Here is a 24,173-nt window from a genome sequence, read left to right on the forward strand (position 1 = left end):
AGTCTATGACAGTTGGTCTTTCTTCTCAATTGTAGGTAGGATTCTGTGTCATTTTTTCTTTTAAAAAGAGTTTTTGCTCTTCTAATTACATTTTTAACAGGTGGTAAACACCCCACTGAAGAACATGCTACTTTAAAAGCAGGTTGTTACCAAAAGACTAGGATGGAGTTTAGACAATGTAAATGCAGTTCTTGTCTGCAGTGTGAAGAAGATAACTTGAAACCTTTGATTATTTTTAAAAATTGGTATATAAAAGCTGGCTTTATAAAAGATATGCTTCTGCTCTAATTTTTACATTTTAACTGTGAATTAACACTGCCAGGCACTGCTGGAAAAGAAGACAATGTAAAAAAAAAAGAAAAAAAGAAAAAAAAAAGTCAAGTGGAAAACTGTTGAAATTAATAGAATTCTATGAAGTACCTGAATGTGAAAAGAAACAAGTATCAATAGTTTTCCTATTAACAGTTTTAACTAATTAGAAAACATGCTGTGAAAAAGAGCTTAGATTCAAAGTGGCAACAAAAAGTATACAAAATCTGGGAGCCTATTTAAGAAGTGTAACTATCTTACAGAAGAAGCATACAAAATTACTATGCCATGAAAGATTTGAAGCCTTGGGAAGAGATACTATCACCCTTAAATGCTCCAAACTGTAAAGATGTTAATTCTAAATTAATGTATGGATATAACATAAGTTTCATCAACATTTCAGTGGGATTTTATTCTTTTATTTATTTATCGTAATTAAAAAATGGTTCTAAAGCTTAGCTACACGTTACAATTATCTGAGGAGCTTTAAAAATATTCTGGTGCACAGGTCTTACCCTGCATACCCCGGACCAATAAAATTAGACTATCTGGGGAAGAATCTAGGTATTGATGTTTCTTAACCTTTGATATTTATCAGCAGAATTCATTAATCTTAATTTTAGGTTTTCAGTTTCTTTTCTGAGTAGTTCTAATTATTATATTGATTCATATTCTATAACTCATTTCTTAAAGTCTTCCAAAGAACAAAAACAAAATTTGCTTATTTTAAAAAGTAAAATAAAACTCATTCTAGCGTGCAGTTACCATATGGTTTCTTTGGGTATTCATAAATCTAAGATATATTATGGGATCTTAGTGATTTTACTTTTCCTATATCTTGAAGCATTTTGCTATTTCATTATCCTGCGAATTATTTAATCATTATTCATTAATTTCCTCCAATTATGCCAAAAAGAAGAAAATGGAAGAGTGATAGAATTGCCAAGAAGGATGACGCAATGGTGAAATATAGCATCACTACTGTATCATTTCTCAAAAAGATACGAAAACAGTTTTGAGATCATCCTTTTTAGCGTTTTTGTTCTAAACTTTCATTTAACATATTTGAGAATTCATATTTTTTCATTTTTTATTTTCTGTCTTTAATAGCAAAAAAAAAAAGGCAAAGGAAGACATTTCAAAACTATTAGACAAGTCAGAAGATAAATGCAAAGAAACAACACTTAATAATGATAGTGAATTTAATTGTATAAGTGAAATCTTAGACTGTGAGTCTTCAAATGATGATTTCCTAGATGAGTTTTTTTTCAAACTCAAGAATTAACAATATTTCTAAGGACAAAAAATGGAAATAATACACGTTCGTGCATTCAAAGTTTCTTTCAAAGGATGTTTCTTATTTCGGATATATATACCTTTAAAATCAGAGAAAGATGAAATTAAAAATTCTGTTATGTTTAAGTTTTTATGAAGCTTTCTCTTAGTTTTTTAAAAAAACTACTCCTTTATTATTTTTGTAAATTAGTCATAAAATTACTTAAAATATTAAAAATAAAAGGTATTTTGGACCCAGATAGTCAATTGAATTGAACATTTTTTTTCCTGATATGCCAAAGGTTAAATCTGCCTTGTGATTCCAATGTGAAGCTAAGGTTGAGAACCACTATTCTAAGTAGATTTTATCCGGACAGATAAACAAGATTAGTTAAAATGTTTTTAAGAAAGTTGAGTAATGGTCTAGAATAGAGCTACCAGATATATGGTACTGACATAGGAATTATGAAACAGGTTAATGGATTAAAGCAGATAGTCCAGAAGCAGATTTTAGAATAGGTAAAAATTTAATATGAGAGTGACATCAATCAGTAGGTTAGATTACTAATAGCATTAATGCAAGCTACCACTCGTTGACTACTTGCTGAACATTTTATATGCGTTATGTCATTAATCTTTTCCTTGATGTATCTGCTATTACTTCCATTTACAAGTAAGGATATCTGAGGTCACAGTTCTTGGTGTTTCTGGAACAATTAGTTAGCTCTTTTAGAATGCAAATATTTGAAAAGCAAAAAAGTATTTTTACCTATGCCAGAATACATTTTAGGTGGATAAAATGATTAAATGTAGAGTTTGTGTCATAAAGCATAGATAATAAATAGGTGCATCTGATATCTGGAAAGGGAAGCTTAGGAGTGATGGAAGAAAAGTCACCAAGAAAAGATCTGTAAGTTTAACTGCTTAAGAAATACAACTGACTTCGTGTCAAACACCATAAAACTATAGATTAATATATTAGGAAAACAAACAAAGGATTAATAGCTTTTATATGTAACACACTCAGATTAATAACCTCTAAATATATAGTTTTAAAATGCAATTGATTAATAAACACATTAGAAAATCATTGACCTCGTTAGGTAGCTACGGAATAAAACATTCAATTAAAAGTACTTTTCCTTCCTGTCTTAGGACCTTTGTTTATAGTATTTCCTTTGCATGGCTGACTCCTCATCCCTTAAGACTCAGTTTATCATACTACCTCAGTGAGACCTTTTTGTACTACTCAATCTAAATGAGTTTCCCCCTGTATCTTGACAACCGGCTTATTTCCTTCATTGTACTTCATCTTTTGGAATTACCTATTTATTTATTGTCTTGCTCTTCCACTGGCCTCTAAACTCTAAGAAGAAAAGCGTAATACCCAGCATCTAGAGAGTGCTCAGTGAATAATTGTTGGATGAATAAACACTAAATAAAAGTGAGTCAAATGAATAAAGCAAGATGCTTTTAAAAATCTGTCATGCTTGCTGAAATTTTTAAAGAAAAGTACCATATGTAGGACAAGATGGAACGGATACTGTCTTTGTGCTGCTTGGTAAATTGGTGTTACTTCCAGAATGGAAATTTTGTAAAAGGTAGCAAGATTCTTTATTCCTGCCTTTTGACCCAGTAATTTTATTTACTTCTTAGAATTTGTTCTATGAAGCCACTTCTGCAAAGGGATGGGAAAGCTTTCTTTTTAGTTCTTCCTATATTCACTGATATTCTTTCCCAAGAAAAGTAGACATTACTCAAATTGAACCATGTTTATAGTTCTCTTCTGCTTCCTCTTTTGGTGCCCCTCAACGAGTAGGATATGGGAAGGACTCAGTCCTTGGCTAGGCCCTGTAATCTTGTATTCTAGTCCTCTCACAAAAGTATAGCATTCTTTCTGCTTGGGGCACCTGAGTGTGCTGGAATTAAATTTAGATTTGGGCTTTAGGGGAAGGGGGAGGCCTTGCTTAGGCCCTGAGCCAAATGGTAGTGCCCTAATCCAGTTTACCAAAGAACATTTGGGGTATCTAGCTGTAACCCAGAAAAAAGTGGCACTTTGATTTCCCTTTTGATAACCTCTCCCCACTCCTTTCTTTCCTTGCTGCTGCTTATTTCCCTACCACCATTCTCTCTTTCTCTCTCTTGTGTGTGTGTGTGTGTGTGTGTGTGTGTGTGTGTGTGTGTGTGCAGGGCAGCATTTGTGTATTCTTGGGTTTTTTAGTTCAGTGCTTACTATCTTTTTTTATGTCTGACACAAACAGAAAATGAAAGAGGATAATGGAAGAGGCTGCTTAAGGCCAAAGGCCTTAGGTTTTGTGTATGCCCATTTTTTTTCCGATATAGGTGACAACCCATCAATCAATCAAGTGGGCTGCCAGAATCATTAAAATAAATGAAGATAAAATAATGCATCGATCATTGTTGAAATAATTATACGAGTGTTTGTAACCTTGCAATATAAAATGTGTTTATGTTGGTCATTGTCAAACTTTGAAAGCTATTTGCTTTGCTGCAGCCATATACTAAATAATAATGCCCCAAACCTCGCTTAAGTTGCATCATTCTTAAACAGGGAGAAAGATTTATGAACAAAGATTTAGACTTAATATATTGAAAGATTTGGACAACGAAAGATTATCAAGAGACTAGCTGGGTAAATCATGACATATCCATCCTTTCAGGTGATTTGTTCAAGATAGTATTCCCTTATCTTCAGTATTTTTAGGGTTTGCAGTGAAGGTCCACAGGTTAGTTAATAGCTTCCTTAGAGTTCTTGTAGAGTCAGTGGAGTTCGAAGGAACAATTAGTGTACCATAATATACTGTAACATCACAGAGAAATCAGATTTGAGGCCTGGTCTGCTGTGACAGCCTTGGGCAAGTTATTTAACCCCTCTTTGTCTGTTTACTCATTCATAAAATGGAGCTAATAGTGCATGTATCACAAGGTTGCTGCAAGAGGGAAATAAGTAGTAAGTGCAAAGTGCTCAGCACATTGGTTGGACTCCCTATGAGTAGAGTTCATTCCAGGTTAAGTTTTGCTTTTACATTATTAAATATCTTTGTGCCTTAATGTCTTCATCAGCTCACAGTTCAGCTAATATTATTAGATGCTTCTTTGGGGGACAATAAAAACCTCTCTAGTGACTTTATAGACATTTCAAACAGTTCAAATCAGAAAATAATATGAAAAGCACTCTACAAATTTATGATAGTATTAATTTTCATAGTAGCAATAATAGGAAATCTGTGTCGTATATGAGTTAATTAGTATGTCGAAATGGGTAGACTCAGTAGTTGATTCAGGTGGAGATAAATAGATCTGTGAGTTTTTTTTTTAAAGTGCCAATATCTTTTCCTGCTTTAGGGCCTTTGCAGTTACTCCTTTTGTCTAGAATATTCTCCCCTATCCTTACCCCTTCTTATGTCTGCCCATCTAGTACAGCTGAAATGACACCACTGTAGAAAGGCCTTTCCTGACCATCTAGTCTGAATAGTGACTCTCAGTTTCTTTTAAAAATTGCTTTAAAAAAATCATAGCATTGATTAGTACTAGATTCTCGATTTTGTTTTCTCTTTCCTCCTCCCCAAATAGAATGTAAACCCTGAAGAGCAGGGACCTTTCCTGTATTGTTTATTACTTTTAAAAATTTTTATCTAATGTCACATACTCAAGTATGATCACCTGTGTTGTTTATTTTTACTTTTCCTGCACCTAGATCCTAAGTGCCTGACAAATACTTGTTGAATGCCTGAATATAATGTAAAATATGAAAAAATGATCCATAGTATCTGGAGATAAACTACCATTGTTGATAGTATAGTATATATTTTCTAACTTTATGTTCTGTGTGTGCTTACATATACAGATGTCTATGATTATGCTTTTGAAATATGTATTCCATTGAGTCTAAAGAGAAACATTTTTTAGTATATTTTATGTCTTTGAAATTGGGCTGTCTTATAATCAGTGGTATGCTGTGGTTTAATTGGCAACATTTTTCTCTTTATGAGTTGCACATAAATATGTCTTAAAATCTATAGCATCTTAGATATGATGAAATATGGTATTTATTTGAAATAACAATGAGATCAGGATATGCATCTCTTTTCCCCACCTGAAGATCTTGAGCATTTTCCTTGTCACTAGTTTTAGATCTATCTTATTCTCAAGAGATGTGATTAAAGGTATGTCGTAATTTTTTCAACCAATTCCTCTTGATGGATATTTGCAGCTTTTCCAATTGTTTTCCTGTTATAAACAATGCTGTACTGATTATCCTTGTACATATCTTCATGCATGTGAGTGAAATTTCTTTAGATTGGTGAATGCACATATTCTCTGTAGTGTACAAGGGTACCTATTTCCCTATACCTTTATGAGTACTGCATCTTAGTAAGTTTAAAAATTTCTATTAATCTAAGTGAAAAATATACTAATGTTTAATATCATTTCTTTATGATAGAGATTGAGCCTCTTTTCCTGTTTATTAGCTGTTTTTATTTCCTTTTCTGTGATATACTTGTGCATAGGATAGTAGACTTTTAATTGGCTGGCATATTAGTCCTAATTAGAAAGAGAAACCTTTCCAGTTTGGAACCATGGGTATCCTATTAATTCTTGGGAACAACTTTTAGGCCTGCCACATCCTACCTTTGTGGAGGACAAAAGGGCTTTATAAAGACCCAAGATTTGGGGGGAGACAGAATTCAGGAATAACCAGAATTCTAGTGTCCTTTATAATGGAGGCCAAGAAGGGTTAGAGTGTCAGTTTTTGAGCTGAATACTGGAACTTGTACTATGCTGTTAGTCTTTAAACTTTAAATTTTCTTCTTCTCAAGGCTTGTTGTTCTTTAATATGACTTGGTTATAGTATAGTAGTATTAGTTTAGTAGGTTTGAAATAGGATACAACTCTGGGACTTGAGTGAAGTTAATATTGGACTTATAGATTAAATGGTTAGATTAATATGGTGTTTTGTACATTGTTAAAATGTTATTAACATTTTTTAGTACCTTTGCTGTGTCAGACCATATCAGTTTCAAACATAGCTATCAGATGATCTCTGCTTTTTAGGTTCTGCAGTGGTCTGTGGAGGAACAGATTTCAGTCCTTTGGTAAAAGTGAAGCTAGAATATACATGGAATATGGATAGCTCACAGGAAGGGTTTTAGTCTAGCATGGGAGTTTAAAGAAGGCTTCCTGGAAGAGGTACGATAACCTAAACTAAGTCTTGAAGGATGAGTTTGAGTTAGCTGCAGTAGTAAGTAGTAAAAGGAACAACAGTGAAATGGACTACAAGTAGCAGAGTGTTCTTAGAATGTGACATTGAGGTGAAGAGTGACTTATGGTGAGGCTGCAGTGACAAGTAAGAACCAAGTAATGAAAGGCCTTGAACACCCTGTATTTAATAGGCTAAGGGATCATTTTGAGCAGTGATGGGGTCAAAATAGCATTTTAGAGATCACTGCCAAAAGATGATTTGGGGGCAAGACTGAAGGCCAGGAGACATATTGGGAAACAGTTCTAGTAATCCGGGTGAGATAATTAAGGCTGTAGCTCAGTGGTAATAGCTTACTGGGAAAATAGTAGTCATTTTTCTTAGTTTATGTAATATTTTGTTCTCTATTGTTCAGAATCCCATTGAGATTACATTTCATTGAACATTATTTTGCAGAGATAAGTTATGTTAATTATTCAATCATCTTTCAATTATGTCTGTAGGAAGTTTATACTTTTACAAATACCTGCTTAACTAGTGTGGTGCTACATGGAGATGACAAATAAGTGTTTTTGATGATTTTAAAAATTGAGAAATGTTAGCCCTTTTGATGTGCTTAGTGATTATCTTAGAGGGAAAGAATTTTAGAACATTTTGCCTTTGTGTAGAAGCAATGATTTGTTAGCTTAAATTTATATATAATTATAGGAATTTATAATTTATATGTGCTAATTTCTTTTTCTTTTTTTTTTAAAAGGCTATTAGTGAAAGATGGTGGATCGCTTGGCAAACAGTGAAGCAAATACTAGACGTATAAGCATAGTGGAAAACTGTTTCGGAGCAGCTGGTCAACCTTTAACTATACCTGGACGAGTTCTTATTGGAGAAGGAGTATTGACTAAGTTGTGCAGAAAAAAACCCAAAGCAAGGCAGTTTTTCTTATTTAATGATATTCTTGTATATGGCAATATTGTCATCCAGAAGAAAAAATATAACAAACAACATATTATTCCCCTGGAAAATGTCACTATTGATTCCATCAAAGATGAGGGAGACTTAAGGAATGGATGGCTAATCAAGACACCAACTAAATCTTTTGCAGTTTATGCTGCCACTGCTACGGAGAAATCAGAATGGATGAATCACATAAATAAATGTGTTACTGATTTACTCTCCAAAAGTGGGAAGACACCCAGTAATGAACATGCTGCTGTCTGGGTTCCTGACTCTGAGGCAACTGTATGTATGCGTTGTCAGAAAGCAAAGTTCACACCTGTTAATCGTCGCCACCATTGCCGCAAATGTGGTTTTGTTGTCTGTGGGCCCTGCTCTGAAAAGAGATTTCTTCTTCCCAGCCAGTCCTCTAAGCCTGTGCGGATTTGTGACTTCTGCTATGACCTGCTTTCTACTGGGGACATGGCCACATGCCAACCTGCTAGATCAGACTCTTATAGTCAGTCATTGAAGTCTCCTTTAAATGATATGTCTGATGATGATGATGATGATGACAGCAGTGACTAAGGACACATTTGGGAGTATTTAATCAGGTGTGGCTATCTGAGAAATCAGCTTTGGGGGAAATGTAAGATTCTGGGCTCTCTGTTTTGTTCTAGCCATGAATTTGCCTGAGAAACTTGTAACCTATGTGCCTCAATATATTCCATAGAAAGTAGGTCCCCTGCCTTCTCCCACTCCTCGCACTCTTCTACAGGGATAGACTTTTGCGAATATATCAGATACATTTTTTATTTCTTATTCTTGTTTATTTTTAGGTTATTTTCTCGGAAGGTTGGGAAAAGATGTTTGTTTAACAGATCATGTACTACTGTGTTGTTTTCATTTCTGTTACAGGTAAAACTAAAAGCACAGAATGGTGGGAAAGGGGTTATAATGTGGTTCATTAATATGTTAGTAGCTTTTTTCTAACCATCGTGTCTAATGGTTAAAACACCAGTAACAAAAACACATGATTTGGAAATACTTTGTTTGGCTTTTTCATATACCTAGTGGTGCCTTATCATAATAGCACTGTTACATGAAGTAAGCCCCCTACCTTCTTACTTTCTGGTTTTCGAAAAAATACACTGGTGCTCTTTGAAGTGATAAAGTGAGTGTTTATGAATGGGTGTAATTAGGAAATACTTCTCATCCGACAGCTACAAATAACTAAGTTTGGAGGTATTTTCACTCTATATGAATAAATATTTTTCCATAAAATAGTTGTGATTATATATTTGTTTTACATAGGTCCCAAATTATAATTGTCAAATATATATTTTAAATTAATAATAGGTTGTCATTCTTAGGAATTTGGTTTGAAATTTATCAGTTACATAGAATTATACTGCATTAGCTTCCACCTTTAGTAAGACATATTTTTAGATATAAATTCATCTGCTTTAACATTATTTCTGGATTGAAAATCTTATAAAACCCTTGAAAATAAACAATCTCTTTTTTACAAAGCCTGTGTTAGAGCACAGGTTTACCTAGGCTTGAAGATTTGGAAGAAATAATGTGTAAGGATGGTCTCAAGGCAGACCACTTTAAGTCTGGCTAGACTTCATATCGTGGAAGTATTATCTATTTCAGTGTGAAACTATCTTGAATTTGCAAATATAGTGTTATATTTTATAAAGTTTTGTAAAATCCCAAACAATATTTCTATTTTTGTAAAACAATTGTATGTGTAATCTGTATCTGAAATCAGTTTGCAATCTATGGAAATAGAGTAGCAATTGCTATTTCTAAATTGTGAACTGAAAGTCAATCTAGATTTATTTGAGAAGTAATTGCTCACTCTTTACTTTTGAGGCAGCCATTAGGTTGAAAGTATATATTTATCATATAAAACTTGATGTGTTTTGCACTACTCTCTCCATTTATATGCTGCAAACAGCTACAGTCTTTGAAATATGGAAAATCAGCAGTCTAAAGTTTGTTTTAAATTCTAAATAAAAAAAAATCTTCAAATCTGAATATACTGCAAATGTCATGAGAAGTTTGATTCAGTAATTTGTGATGGAGGATTCTTTGGTATCTTACTGTTTAGTTAGGGCACTAATTTTACTTACCTATTAGATTTTGAAAGCATCTGAGATATACAAATCTCCCTGTAGGAAATGTGAAAGAAAAGCACAACAAAACTAGGGTTTTCTGTTCGTTTGCTTGCTTTTATGGTTTTTTTTTTTTGGTTTGTTTTAATATCAGGTGGATTTTTGTTTGTAAGCAATATATACATATAATCAACCAACATATCTGAAAAGGATCATGAAACCTGAGAAATGCTAATGGAGACTTGCTGGTACATAGGAATCTAGCAAATTCAGGAACCAAGGGGAAATGTTCTGAGATAACATTTACATTGTCAACCTTTATTGACTTTGTTTTTACAATAAAAAATATTTTACAACTTACTTTCTGTTCTCCGTATATTGTGACTTGAGGATTTCCCCCCTTTGCTAAGATAATAAACATATTATGCATATTTTGCCTAATAATTCAACAGCTGTGAGTTCCTGCTGTGTGCCAGGCATTGTTCTAGGCAGTAGGTTAGAGCAGTGAACAAAACTCCCCTTTGGATTTACTGCATGAAGGCTCAGAAAACAAACATTCTTCCAAATGCTGAAGATATGGCTTAATGTTATGGGGAAGTGCCTTAATATAATTTGGCTTTGCTGTCTAATTACTGTTAGAAGGAATGACTTGACCTGAATTGACATGTCTCAGAAGGAAACAGACACGTGGCTGACAGGTATGTGAAGAAATGTCCAAGATCACTAATCATCAGGGAAATGCAAAGTAAAACCACAATGAGATAATAATACCTGACACCTGTTGAATGGCTGTTATCAAAAAGTTGAAAGAAGCGTTGGCAAGGAGATGCAGAAAAGGAGACCCTTGCACACTGTTGGTGGGAATGTAAAGTAGCACAGCCATTACGGAAAACAGTAGAGGTTCCTCAGAAGGTGAAAATAGAACTACCTGTAGCATCTAGCAATCCCACTGCTAAGTATATATTAATATCTGAAAAAAACGAAATGAATATATTGAAGAGAGAATCTGCACTCCCATGTTCATTGCAGCAGCATTCACAGTAGCCAAGATATGGAAGCAACCTAAGTGTCTATCAGCAAATGAATGGATAAAGAAAAGGTGGTCTGTGTACACAGTGGAATATTATTCAGCCATAAAAAATTAAATCCTGTTACTTGTGACAACATGGATGGAACTGATGGACGTTATGTTAAGTGAAATATGCCAGGCACAGAAAGACAAATACTTCATGATCTTGCTTATATGTGGAATCTAAAAAAGTTGAGCTCATAGAACCAGGAGTAGAATGATGGTTATCAGGGGCTGGTTGAGGGTGTGGGGGTGGGAGATGCTGGCCAAAGGACACAAAATTTCAGTTAGGAGAAATAAATTCAAGAAATCTATTGTACAATATGATTTCTATAGCTAAGAGTGTATCCTTGGAAATCAGAGTAGATTTTGTATTCTCACCACAGAAACTGATGAGTATGTGATGTTAATTCCCTCAATTTGGCCATTCTGCAGTGTATCCATCTTTCAAAACAAATCCACAGTACCATATATATATAATGTATAATGATATGTATAATTATATATTACACAGTACCATATTAGATATATATAAATTTTTGTCAGTTTTTAAAAAAATAGGCCAGGTGCAGTGGCTCACACCTGTAATCCCAGCACTTGGGAGGCCAAGGTGGAAGGATCACTTGAGCCCAGGAGTTCAAGACCAGCCTAACATGGCAAGACCCCAACACTACAAAAAATAAAATAACTGGTCATGGTGGCATGCACCTGTGGTCCCAGCTACATAGCTACATGGAGACTGAGGTGGGATGATAGCTTGAGCCCAGGAAGTTGAGGCTGCTGTGAGCTGTGCTCATATCACTGCACTCCAGCCTGGGCAACAGAACAAGACTCACAAAATGAGTACATTTCAAAAGAATGACTCATACTATTTTGACTTAAACCATTACAAAAGTAATAGGGTAAAATCGTAAGTTTAGATTTTTTTTTTTTTTTTTTGAGATGGAGTCTCGCTCTGTCGCCCACCCTGGAGTGCAGTGGCGCGATCTCGGCTCACTGAAACCTCCGCCTCCCGGGTTCACGCCATTCTCCTGCCTCAGCCTCCTGAGCAGCTGGGACTACAGGCGCCCGCCACCATGCCCAGCTAGTGTTTTTTATATTTTTAGTAGAGACGGGGTTTCACCGTGTTAGCCAGGATGGTCTCAATCTCCTGACCTTGTGATCTGCCCGCCTCAGCCTCCCAAAGTGCTGGGATTACAGGTGTGAGCCACCGTGCCCGGCCAAGTTTAGATTTTTGATGTAGATCCTGCCTTCTTACAGAAATATTCTAATGACTCGAAACCAAAATTCCAGAGCTACATAAACCATTTCACTCAATAAATATGTATTGAGTACTTTTTTTTTTTTTTTTCTGAGATGAAGTCTTGCTCTGACACCCAGGCTGGAGTGCAATGGCTGTTCACAGGTGTGATCATAGCATACTGCAGCTTCAGAATCCTGGCATCAAGCGATCCTCCTACCTCAGTCTCCTGAGTAGCTTGGACTACAGGCACAAACCACACAGTACCTGGCCATATTGAACACTTTTAATATGTCTACTATCATTAGAATAAGAACAGCAATTCGTTCTTTCCCTTATTTTCATGACCTTGATATTTTTTAAAGATCATGCACCAGCGATTTTGTAGAATAACCCTTGATTAGGATTTGATGTCTTCTCATTATTAAATTCAGGTTATGCATCTGTGTAGCAGAAATATCACAGAGGTTGTATCATCACATCAGATGGTACCCAATTTCAATTTGTTTCATGGCTTATGTTCACTTTGATCACTTGATTAAGGTGGTGTATCCCAGAATTCATTGTAGAGTTACTCTCTTTATAGTATTTTTGAGGTGGTACTTTTGAGATTATGTAAATATTATGCTCCTCCTCAAACTTTCAGGTCATTTAGTTTTCAATATGAACTCAGTTTCCTGATTCACTGGTTCTCAAACTTGAGTGTGCATCAGAATCTTTTGGAGGGCTTGTTAAAACAAAGACTGCCAGGTCCCATCTCTAGAGTTCCTGATTCTGTAGTTATGGAGTAAGACCTGAGAATGTGCATTTTGAACAAGTTTCCAAGTGGTACTGTTAGTGCTGCTGGTCCAGGGACCACATTTTGTTACTTGTTATTGTCATTATTTTGATGCTCAGACTGTCTCTAATTTGGTCAGTGGCCAACTGGCTTCTGTGGCCTATTGACAAATCTTCATTATTTGAACGCTTCTTTACTTTTCTGCTACAGCAAGATGTTCCAGGCTCATCTTGTACTTTCCCTGCCCCAACCCTGGAATTGGCCATTTCTTCAAGGATCCCTGGTTTCTTTTAGTGCTAAGTGGTACTTAGAAGCCAAGATCTGAGCACCAGGTGTGCTCATTGCCTTGGGAAAAGTACCACTCCCACGCCTTTTCAGGGGATAAATTTAGAGAACGTTAGTATATACATACCTACACGTTCCTATTTAAACTTCTATATCTATTGAAATCCATGACATCATACAGATGCCTCCAATTCTAACAATACTGTAGGGCTTCTTTCTTGACATTGAGGAACTGGGTCTCACCAGCTTTAAGATATTTAAATTATTTGATCAATCTCCCTGTATGTAACCAATCTCTCATCACTACTGCTGCCCCTCTCCCACATGGACATCCTCTTTGCACTCTTAAGTCTCTGACACTTCACACCTGGTTGCTTCTATCATAGATGCCCCCTTTATCCTATTTGAGCTCCAACACCTTCTGCTGGCTTGCCCACACTGCCATGGATATCTTTTTCTCTAGTACTGCATTCCAGGCAGCCCTCATAGATGGATGCTCTCCACACCTCACTTGGGCTCCAGCACTCAACACTGGACCTCCTCTGTGGCGTGGGGATGCTCTCCTCACCCTGCCTGGCTCTGACCCACCACTCTGGGCTACCTACATGTGAGCACATTTTACCCTGCTTGATCTCTGATTACTCTCACTGTGTCAGCCACACATCTGAGTGCCCTCCTCACCCTGCATGAGCCTTGACACCAGGCCCTGAGCCTTTCCTCTGTGTGGATGTCCTCACAGTCCTCTGTGTGGGATCTAGAACTGTGCACCAAGCTGCCCACGTAGAAGGGTGCCCTCCCCATTCCGTCTGCTGAGGCTTGAACCAGCATGTCAGGCTGCTCCCCCATGCAGACACCTGACTCTCTTTGGGCTCTGACTCTACACTGGCTGCACCATCCCAATGCCACCCCCACCTTATACCTGTCACCATTGCTGTTCTCTTCAGCCAGCTCTGGCTCTGACCCCTCACACCATGCTGCGTCTCCGCATAGGTGCCTGCCTTTGTCTGGCCCACCTAACGGCTTTAGGGCTGAGTTGTTCAGAAGGAGAAGGGAAGGGTTATGGCCATAATATTATATACCTAATAGTCTTAGAAAGAGAGAAGGAAAGAGAAAAAAGGAGAAAAAATGTCTTTTTAAAACAAACTCACCTGGAAGGAAGGAGAAAAAAAAGTATGTGTGTGTGTGTGTGTGTGTGTGTGTGTGTGTGTGTATATATATATTTTTTTTTTTTTTGAGACGGAGTTTCACTTTTGTTGCCCAGGCTGGAGTGCAGTGGCGCAATCTCAGCTCACTACAACCTCCACCTTCTGGGTAGCTGGGATTACAGGCATGCACCACCATGCCAGGCTAATTTTGTATTTTTGGTAGAGATGGGGTTTCTCCATGTTGGTCAGGCTGGTCTCAAACATCCGAACTCAGGTGATCCACCCACCTTGACCTCCCAAAGTGCTAGGATTACGGGCGTGGGCCACCGCGCCCAGCCAGGAGAATATATTTTTCTAACAAACTCACCTGGGGGTGGGGGAGGGAGAGATGATCTTTTTAAAACAAACTCACCCGGCAGCATAAACAAATAAGACAGATAAAACCAGAGCTCTCAGGCTGTTCTGCCTGAAGAAAGGATTGGAGAACCAAGAGAGGAAGGAAGAAAGAAAAAATATGTATATATAGTATATAATTACATATAATTGTATCATACAATTATAATATATAATTATACATTATACAATTATATGTAATTATATATTATACAATTATATAAATATATAATATTAAAATTAAATATATAATATAATTATATATCATATCATATATAATTATCTCAAAATATATAAGTATATAATATATAATATGTATATATGTATATAATAAAAATATATGTATATATGTATATAATAAAAATATATGTATATATGTATATATGTATATAATAAAAATACATATAAATATATGTGTATAATAAAATATAATTATAATTATATAATATATAATACACATATATATTATATAATAATTATATATAATATATTACTATATTATATATTATATGTTATATATATTATATATTATATATTATAATAATTATATATATATATATTTTTGAGGTGGAGTCTTGCTCTGTTGCCCAGGCTAGAGTGCAGTGGTGCAATCTCAGCTCACTGCAACCTCTGCCTCCCAGGTTCAAGCGATTCTCCTGCCTCAGCCTCCAAGTAGCTGGGATTACAGGTGCCCACCACCAAGCCCGGCTAAGTTTTGTATTTTTAGTAGAGACGGGGTTTCACCATCTTGGCCAGGCTGGTCTTGAACTCCTGACCTCAAGTGATCTGCCCACCTTGGCCTCCCAAAGTGCTGGGATTACAGGTGTGAGTCACCACACCCAGCCAGGAGAATATATTTTTAAAACAAATTCACCTGGGAGGAGGGAGGGAAGGAAGAAGGGAGGAAGGGAAGAGAGGTAAAGGAAAGGAGAGAGGTTTTTTTTTTTTTTTTTTTTGGAGGTGGAGTCTCATTCTGTCTACCAGGCTGGAGTGCAGTGGTGCGATCTCGGCTCACTGCAACCTCCGCCTCCCAGGTTCAAGCTATTCTCGTGCCTCAGCCTCTGCCAAATAGCTGGGATGACAGGTGTCTGCCACCACACCTGGCTAATTTTTGTATTTTTTTAGACATAAAGTAGGCTAGAAGGAGGAGACTTAGGATCTTGAGGTAGATGAGGAATTCATGAATGGAATTTATTGGATTTTTAAGAGAGTTTTAGTGAAATGAATCAAAAATCAAGTACATAACTCTGCAGAAATTATTTGAAAATTAATTTTTGTGATGTGAAAAAAAGTAGCCACTATTGTATACAATTCTATATTTGTGTTTGGGCCAGCATGGGAAATCATGGCATATTTCAAAAAAATAAAATCTGTAAATAAAAATTTTGTTATCCATATGTTAAAGTACAAAGGGAATATTGCTAGTTAAATTAAAATAATTATACAGGCTGGATGTGGTGGCTCATGCCTGTAATCCCAGCACTTTGGGAGGATGAGACAGACAGACTGCTTAAGCCCAGGAGTTCGAGATCAGTCTGGGAAACATGGCGAAACGCCGTCCCTACAAAAAATACAGAAATCAGCCAGTTGTGGTGGCATGCCTGTAGTCCCAGCTGGTTGGGAGGCTGAGATAGGAGGATTGCTTAAGCCCAGGAGGTTGAGGATGCAGTGAGCCAAGATTGTGCCACTGCATTCCAGCCTGGGCAGCAGATTGAGACCCTGTCTCAAAAACACAGTGATAATAATTACAGAGAATACAGTGTCATTGAAGCATAGAAAAAAACAGCAAACTTAGAATTAGTTTAAAAGAGATTACATTTGAAAAATTTGTTTTTTTGAAAACCAGTTTACTTTTAGCTTGGTATAATAAAGGATATGGTTGTTTTTGAGGTGTAACGACTCCAAATTTCAAAGACTTCTATCTTTTAAAAGCATTTCTGTGGGATAACTTAAGTTTTAAAAATATTTTATTACAAGAAAATATCTCCAAGAATCTGGGGGATATCTTAACATCTAAATCTCTGAGCATAGACGCTGAGGCCTATGCTAATAAAGGTCAAGGTTTTTCTTGTTCCTTTGTGTGAATAGAAGTGTGAAAAGCATGCCTCATGTGTGAACATAAATGACTTAGAAAGTTTTTACTGATTATCTGAAGTGTATGTTTCATAATAGGGAAGTGTCAATGGTAACATCATAAAGTTTACAGTGATAATTTAATATTTTACATCCAGTGATTTAGAAATAACTTCTGTGATTTGGAATATTTTCGTATTAGGTTTGTGCAAAAGCAATTTCCATTACTTTTAATGGCAAAAATTGCATTTACTTTTGCATCAACCTAATACTAGCTTTTAAGGTCTTCAAAGCAGAAAGAATCAATGGCAAAATGTTAAAAGCAGCTTTCACTTGGCTAAGATGCCAAATTAACTTTAACCAGAGCAAGTTGTAGAGTCTAGGCTAAATGGTAGATTAATATAATTCCTTATTTTCACCAGGAGCTTCTCTTCTATGTAATGTGTACAACTATTATCTATGCTCATGATATATATGTGTGTGTTGTAACTGAATTAAATTCACTTCTATTTGTGAAGTTTTAATTTCGTGCAGAGTAACTGAGGTTTCATTGAGTTACCTCAGTTTAGAAAGCATGAGATGCTAGGAATGTGATATTTGGGTTACTTGTAAAGTAGAAAAAGGAAGTTAAAAGAATTTTTTAATGTGGATTTTTCCTATGGTGGATAAGGGAAAATTTGTATTTTATCAACAAAAAGCTCCATAAAAGTAGTTGTGATTATTGTAATGAATATATTGTCTCTGTTTTCTGGCTATAGACACTTATTTTGGTTATAGTAATCATTGTAAAGATGTTATTTTAAAATTTAATTAACTGTTTATACCTAAGATAGAAAACTTTTTTGAAATGTTTAGAGGTAATATGTGTTTGCAAAAGTGAATGAGGAAAAATGTCTGAAGTTGCTTTTTTTTTCTTTTTTGAGACGGGGTCTCACTGTTGCCCAGGCTGGATGCAGTAGCATGATCTTGGCTCACTGTAGCCTCTACCTCCTGGGCTCAAGCAATCCTCCACCTCTGCCTCCCCGGTAGCTGGGACCACAGGCACGCGCCACCATGCCCCGCCTTTTTTATTTCGTATTTGTAGAGACAGGGTTTCACCATGTTGCCAAGGCTGAATTGCATCTTTAAACTCATACTTTGGTTTTTGTGATGTTATGCCTGAATCCGATTTTGCACAGTATTTTCCTTCACTGTACACCTAGGTTTCAGGTGAACTGGAATTATTGTTGCCCCTGAATATGCTCTGAAGTGTTCTCACCTCTGTTTCCTGCTCACACTGTTCTTCTCATGGCAGTGCCACTGCTTATGCAACCCTTGTGTATTTACCCCATTTTCTCCCTCCTCAGACACTACCTCCTTGAAGCTGTCTTCCCTCCTTCAGAGCTGAAATAATCCCTCTGACAATGTGTTCTGCCTTACCTAGTAATTTATGCTTAGTTGTAGCTATTTCTTTTTATATTTTTATTTTTTGTATTTTTCATAGAGACAGGGTTTCACCATGTTGGCCTGGCTGGTCTCGAACTCTTGAGTTCAGGTAATCTGCCCTCCTTGGCCTCCCAAAGTCCTGGGGCTACAGGCGTGAGCCACTGCGCCTGGCCAGTTGTAACTATTTCTTCTTGCTGCCAGCCCTTTAACAAAAGTATGGTGCATTAAAATACCTTATAAGCCAGCAGCTTGCACATAAAAATGGCTTTATAACATTTGGATAAATGAATAAACATTTGTTTTCTTAGGACCAAAAAAAAAATTATGTATTTTTTTCTCTCTAAAGTATTCATGTGCTTTGATATATAACAAACATTTAGGGTATTCTTAATTAAATGAATATGGCAGTAAGAATATTGAAAGAAAAACAGGGGACCATTCCAATTTATGGGTTGGTGATAGGCCGTGTCAGATCTGCCTAAAACACTTTATAAACAAATAGTGGGTCAGGTGTGGTGGCTTGTGCCTGTAATCCAGCACTTTGGGAGACTGAGGCAGGCGGATCACTTGAGGTTAGGAGTTCAATACCAGCCTGGGCAACATGGTGAAACCCCTGTCTCTACTAATAATACAAAAATTAGCTAGGTGTGGTGGCACATACTTATAATCCCAGCTACTTGGGAGGCTGAAGCAGGAGAGTCGCTTGAACCTGAGAGGCGGAGGTTGCAGTGAGCCAAGTTTGTGCCACTGTGCTTCAGCCTGAACAACAGAGCAAGACTCCGTTTCAAAAACCAAAACATTTGTTATTACTATTATTATTACTTATTGAGCCTTATGAAGTTTCTTGCACAGTGCCAAAAGTCCATTCATTGCTCCTTCATTGCTTCTGTGTTGCCGTGCTGTGGATTTAAGAATCATTCAATTTGATTTACCTTTACATTAAAAGCTGTGCTGGTGTTTTAGGGGCAAGATTTACTCGCACTGTTAAAATTGGCCTTCTCTCTGGTTAGGCCCTTATTTGGAGTCCCAGTTGCCCTCACTGCCTATGGTGGAAAGTAGAACTGCCTTTAGATCATAGTTGGTAGTTTTTTATTTTATTTTTAATTTTTTTGGTCTTTGCTTTTTTTAAGACAGGGTCTCGCTCTGTCACCCAGGCTGCAGTGCAGTAGCACAATCTTGGCTTACTGCAACCTCTGCCTCCTAGGTTTAAGCGATTCTTCCACCTCAGTCTCCTGAGTAGATGGGACTACAGACGTGTGCCACCATGCCTGGCAATTTTTATATTTTTTTGTAGAGATGGAGTTTCACATTGTTGCCCAGGCTGGTCTTGAATTCCTGAGCTCAAGTGATCCACCCACCTTGGCCTCCCAAAGTACTGGGATTACAGGCATGAGCCACTGTGCCTGGACTAACACTTAATTTCACTCTGTATGTCAGGCCCTGTTCTAAGTACATTTATTAAGTCAATTGGATTCTTATGTGAACCCTGTGTGGTAGGTATAATATTATTATCCTTCACTTACAGGCATAGAGAGGTAGGTCTCATATTTAATAAGGGGCAGGCCCAGGATGTGAACCCAGGAAGTCTGGCTGCAGAGTTCATGCACCAGTGTGTAAGTTAAAGAGGGTATTCAAAGTCAAGAAAGTCCCTGTGTATGTTTGAAGGAACTACCAAAGATTTTTGAGCAAATGAGTAACACCGGCAGATTCCTACTTTTACAGTAAGCACCAGCTCAAAGGGCCTCATCTGTCTTCCCCATTTGGTTGTTGATTTCCTGGGGCTTGCCTAGCACTTAATTTATGTATGTTTTGCATCCACCATGTTGATCCTAATGTGTCCATTTACATGTCTGTCTACCTAGTAAATGGGACTTGACTAGTAAATGTGAGACCATGGGAGGGCAGGAATTGAGAATCCATTTTTCTCAACATATCAACCTAAATCACGATCTAACTAGAAACAATGTGCTGGCCTTGCACACCAGCTTTTAGGCAAATGTCTTCCTTCCCATTCTAGACTGGGACCTGTCAACTCCTTTTATATGGAATGAGTAGATGCTACTAGATTCTGCAACCTTATGTCAGCTACATTCCAGCACAATGCCTGGCTCATTCACTCACCTGCGTGAAAGAGCAAGTGCTTTCCTCGAACAAGTACTTCCTTCCTTGCCAGGCACTGTTTTAGGTGGTGGGATTATAGCAGGCATCAAAACAGTTTGAAGTGTCTGCCCTCGGGAAGCTTATGTTATAATTTATAATACAATGTCAGGTAGTCTTAGTGCTATGATAGAAAATGAAGAAGGGTGCTGGGGATTGAAAGTGCTAGAGAGAGCTCAGTTTTGACTGCCTACTATGTACATACTGGGTGCCTCAAAAATGCTGAGCCCAGGAGTTCGAGACCAGCCTGGGCAACATGGCAAAACCCTGTCTCCACAAAAAATACAAAAATTAACTGGGCATGGTGGTGTGCGCCTGTAGTCCCAGCTACTTTGGGGGCTGAGGCAGGAGGATGGCTTGAGCCAGGGAGGTGGAGGTTGCAATGAGCCAAGATCACACCACTACACGTCAGCCTGGCTGACTGAGCAAGACCCTGTCTCAAAATAAATAAAATAAAATAAAATAAAATATTTTAAAAAGCTGGAATGAATTAAAGTTAAAGCTCAAGATAGACATCAAGTTTACTGTCCCAAACTAGAATGAACTATAATGTTGTAATTCCATTCTGAAGGATGAATATTTTTTAAAGTAATTCATGCTTAAAAATAAAGTCAGGCTCCAGTCCTAGATAAAGCTCAGCCCTGCTAGGAAATATTTGACTTGAATTCAAGAACTTGCTCACTTACTGAATTAAAACAGAATGATAGTTTTCAGGGTCAAGTTTACACCCGTCTTTTAAATAATGAATTTGTTAATATTTTCCTTCAGGGACCTGAAGAAGGATTTAGCTGGCTCTAGGATGACAGGGAAAAAGACTTCTCTGAGTGAATAAATTAGACATGCCAGCAATGGTGATAATTGGGAAGCTAGCCAAAATGTAGCTCAGCCAGGGCTCATTCTCATTTAAAGTCATTCTGTGTCCTAGTCTGTCATCAGAAGAGCTGCTTTGAAGCCTGCTTCTCTGCTGCTTTGTTTGGCGTTGGAGGACAACCACTAATTAGGACGTTATGTATCTAAAGATGTAGCTGTTTCCACGCCTTTGCCAGTTCTTCTTAGAACAATGAACTTTGAAAGATTGGGGTTTGCATCCTGGCACTGGAAGTTTGGAGGACACCCAACTCCAGTGTGACCACTTCTGAGAGCCTTCCGGGCGCTCACCTCTTCACCCCTTGCCTCCTCCACACCCCCTCCCCGCAGAGCCGCATTCATACCCTGGGCGAGCTCTGCTCCTGTTGTATTAGTGCTGCTTTATCTGTGCCCCCTCCTTAAGCTACTTTGGGACCCATTCAGGACTGGGAGCTGCCTTGTCCATACTGTTATCCCCAGCAGCTCACAGCGCCTGACATATGGTAGGTTCTTAATAATTTCTTGTGGAATTGAGTTTGATCAAAGGGTCCACTTGAGCATACTCTCTTAGGAGAAAGGAAGTGCCTTCGAGTCTGTGGCCTACATTATCTTCTTAAAGCAGACATTGGAAGCAGAAATGAAGCCCTGCTGCTTGTTGATACTCAATTCTCCGAGTGCAAGTGCCAAGGCACGCCTGGCCACCTGCTCCCGCTTAACGGGTGGGCCCTGCGGGTGTGACAGGAGGGGTGGCCCGACCGGCCTTGTGTTCCAAGTGCCAGAAGGACAAGCCCACAGTGGTAGGGATTTCCCTTTGAAAAGACATCTGTGCCACTTCACTGTTCTATGCTCTGCCTTTGCTCAACTGCCCAAGCCACTTGCTTGCAAGGGCCATTTCTTGATTTTCACATATCCTCAAAAAGAAGAGTCAGCAGGGTTTTCCTTGTTAAAGTGAGCTTTGCAAGTGACAGATGGACTGTGTTAGCAAAGGTGAAGAATGTTTCTTCCACTCCTTATCACCTCTTTCCCGCTCTCTTACTTTGGTTACTCGCAATTTTTTCCTAGGCAAGTCTAAGAATACTAAACATTAGGCCAACTTCAAATTGATTTCCACTGCCTCTCAGAAGGGAAGATGTTTCTACTAAATTTTCTTTGGGAGCAATTTGAATCTGTTTACTTATATCTACTATGTTTCCTATGAAGTGAGAAGCCAAAAGCTTATGGTTGGCTTTTGGGTCAAAGGGGCCAAGACTGTGACCAGTTGGTAATTTCAGAAAATAGAGCACAGAAGTGGACTAATCTCTTTAAGGAATGCCATCCTCAAAGTCAGAGGGCAAATCTCTGGAAGTGAGCCCCTCTGCCAGTGGAGAGAGAGGGACTGAGGTAGGGGGTAACTGATGGATCTTTAAGCCCAAGGAGGCAGGAAAGGTGGGAATACTAGAGGAGAAACAGCACTTCCATTGTGCCTGGAGGGAGGAGACCCCCCAGGGTATAGATGTAGACAGGAACAGCTCCCTTCCCATGACTTCTCATTTCTTGTGAAGTTGGGAGTGTGATATTCTTTGGAAGGAACAGAGTGTGGTTCCTTCCATACTCTGGAAAGAAGTGGTGGGACAAGAGATTTGAGGAATTGGAAGAATTTGAACTGGCTCCCATGGAGACTGGCAGGGAGAGCTGATGGGGATACCCAGAGGGATGGCTGGACTGCCCTGGGGACCCTTGCAGTTGGAGACCATGAACTTGTAACTGCCCAACCATGAGATGGAGGGGCATTTGTGCAGATTCCTTTTGAACCAAAGTTTAGAAGTGGGAGTTGGGGATGAGGAAGCTGGAGTTATCCAGGTTTGGGGTTTTGCCAGGTGAGTGCAATGTAAAGATAATGTACGTGGCAGGGGAGTTAAAGAGATTTATAAGACAGATGCACTGTGGAGTCTGATAGGGAATGAAGTAAAAACAGGAAGGGGCTGATAGAAAAGGAGACAGTACAGGAGTCAAGATATTGAAACTCTTGCTGAAATAAAATACAGGTGTGGTAGCAGTCATTGGCATGAAAGGTGGCAGCTTGTGATCTGAGTAGACTGCTGAATTAAAGGCTTCAGAGAGAGAAATTGTGGGTGGTGACAAGGTCCAGGGAGTAGTGAAAGAAAGGGTGGTTTAGGTGTCATTGAGAGGACACTCCTTTGAAATCAAATAACTGAAATCTTGAAGCTATAAAGGACCTGGTGTAAAAAGGAAGACTGGACAAGGTGCCAAAGGCTTCGGAATAAGGAGGAGGAACGACTGGAGGTTGGCATCTGACACTGGCAATGTGGACTTTAAAGGGTGATTTAGCATCAGCCTGGATGAATAGAGGAACTGTCACCTGGAACTGACATTATGATTCTCCTCTCAACTCTTAGGTACAGTCTGTGGGGTGAGGGAGAGTAAGTGGCATCCCCTTGGGAGGAGAACAGAGGAGACACAATGTCTGTGCAAGGATGAGCAAGGTGGAGAGAAGGATCCATTGGTGACATGACTGTGGATGAGAGATTTTTGCCATGGAATGCGGTTCTAGAGGGCTCAGATGAAGGTTATGCAGAGAGGGAGCAATGAGAGGATGGTCAATGGTGAGGAAGATCAGAGCTCTTTGGAGGTTAGAGTGTAGCCAAAGAGGCAACCTGAGAAGCTTGCATTTTGGCCATTGACTAAAGAAAATGGGAATTTGGTGTTTGGAGACACTAGCTGGCTACAAGTTTTCTAAACGAGTGAGTTCCAGACGTCTTCTAGTGCATGGGAGGAGGTAGAGGAGGACTCCAGGTCTTCTGGAAGGAGGCAGCCTTCCTTGGACTGAGGAGGAACGATTTTCCCACAGAACAAAGAGCATGGTCAGAGGCACAGAGGGAGTTTCACGCTACCCGGGTCCAG

The 24,173-nt window shown here is 38.1% G+C and overlaps 1 protein-coding gene across 2 annotated transcripts in view; it reads left to right on the forward strand.

Annotated features, from left to right (window-relative positions):
- PLEKHF2 (pleckstrin homology and FYVE domain containing 2) overlaps positions 1 to 10,221 on the forward strand; it is a 35,887-nt gene extending 25,666 nt beyond the window's left edge. For both annotated transcript variants that reach the window (XM_005563737.5, XM_065519455.1), the window contains exon 2: positions 7,563 to 10,221. In XM_005563737.5, coding sequence (XP_005563794.1) covers positions 7,577 to 8,326 — 750 coding nt within the window. In that variant the 5' untranslated portion in view covers positions 7,563 to 7,576 and the 3' untranslated portion in view covers positions 8,327 to 10,221. The remainder of the gene's footprint in view (positions 1 to 7,562) is intronic.
- Positions 10,222 to 24,173: the final 13,952 nt, after the last annotated feature.

Source organism: Macaca fascicularis, chromosome 8 (assembly GCF_037993035.2).
Source record: "Macaca fascicularis isolate 582-1 chromosome 8, T2T-MFA8v1.1".
Lineage (NCBI taxonomy): Eukaryota > Metazoa > Chordata > Mammalia > Primates > Cercopithecidae > Macaca > Macaca fascicularis.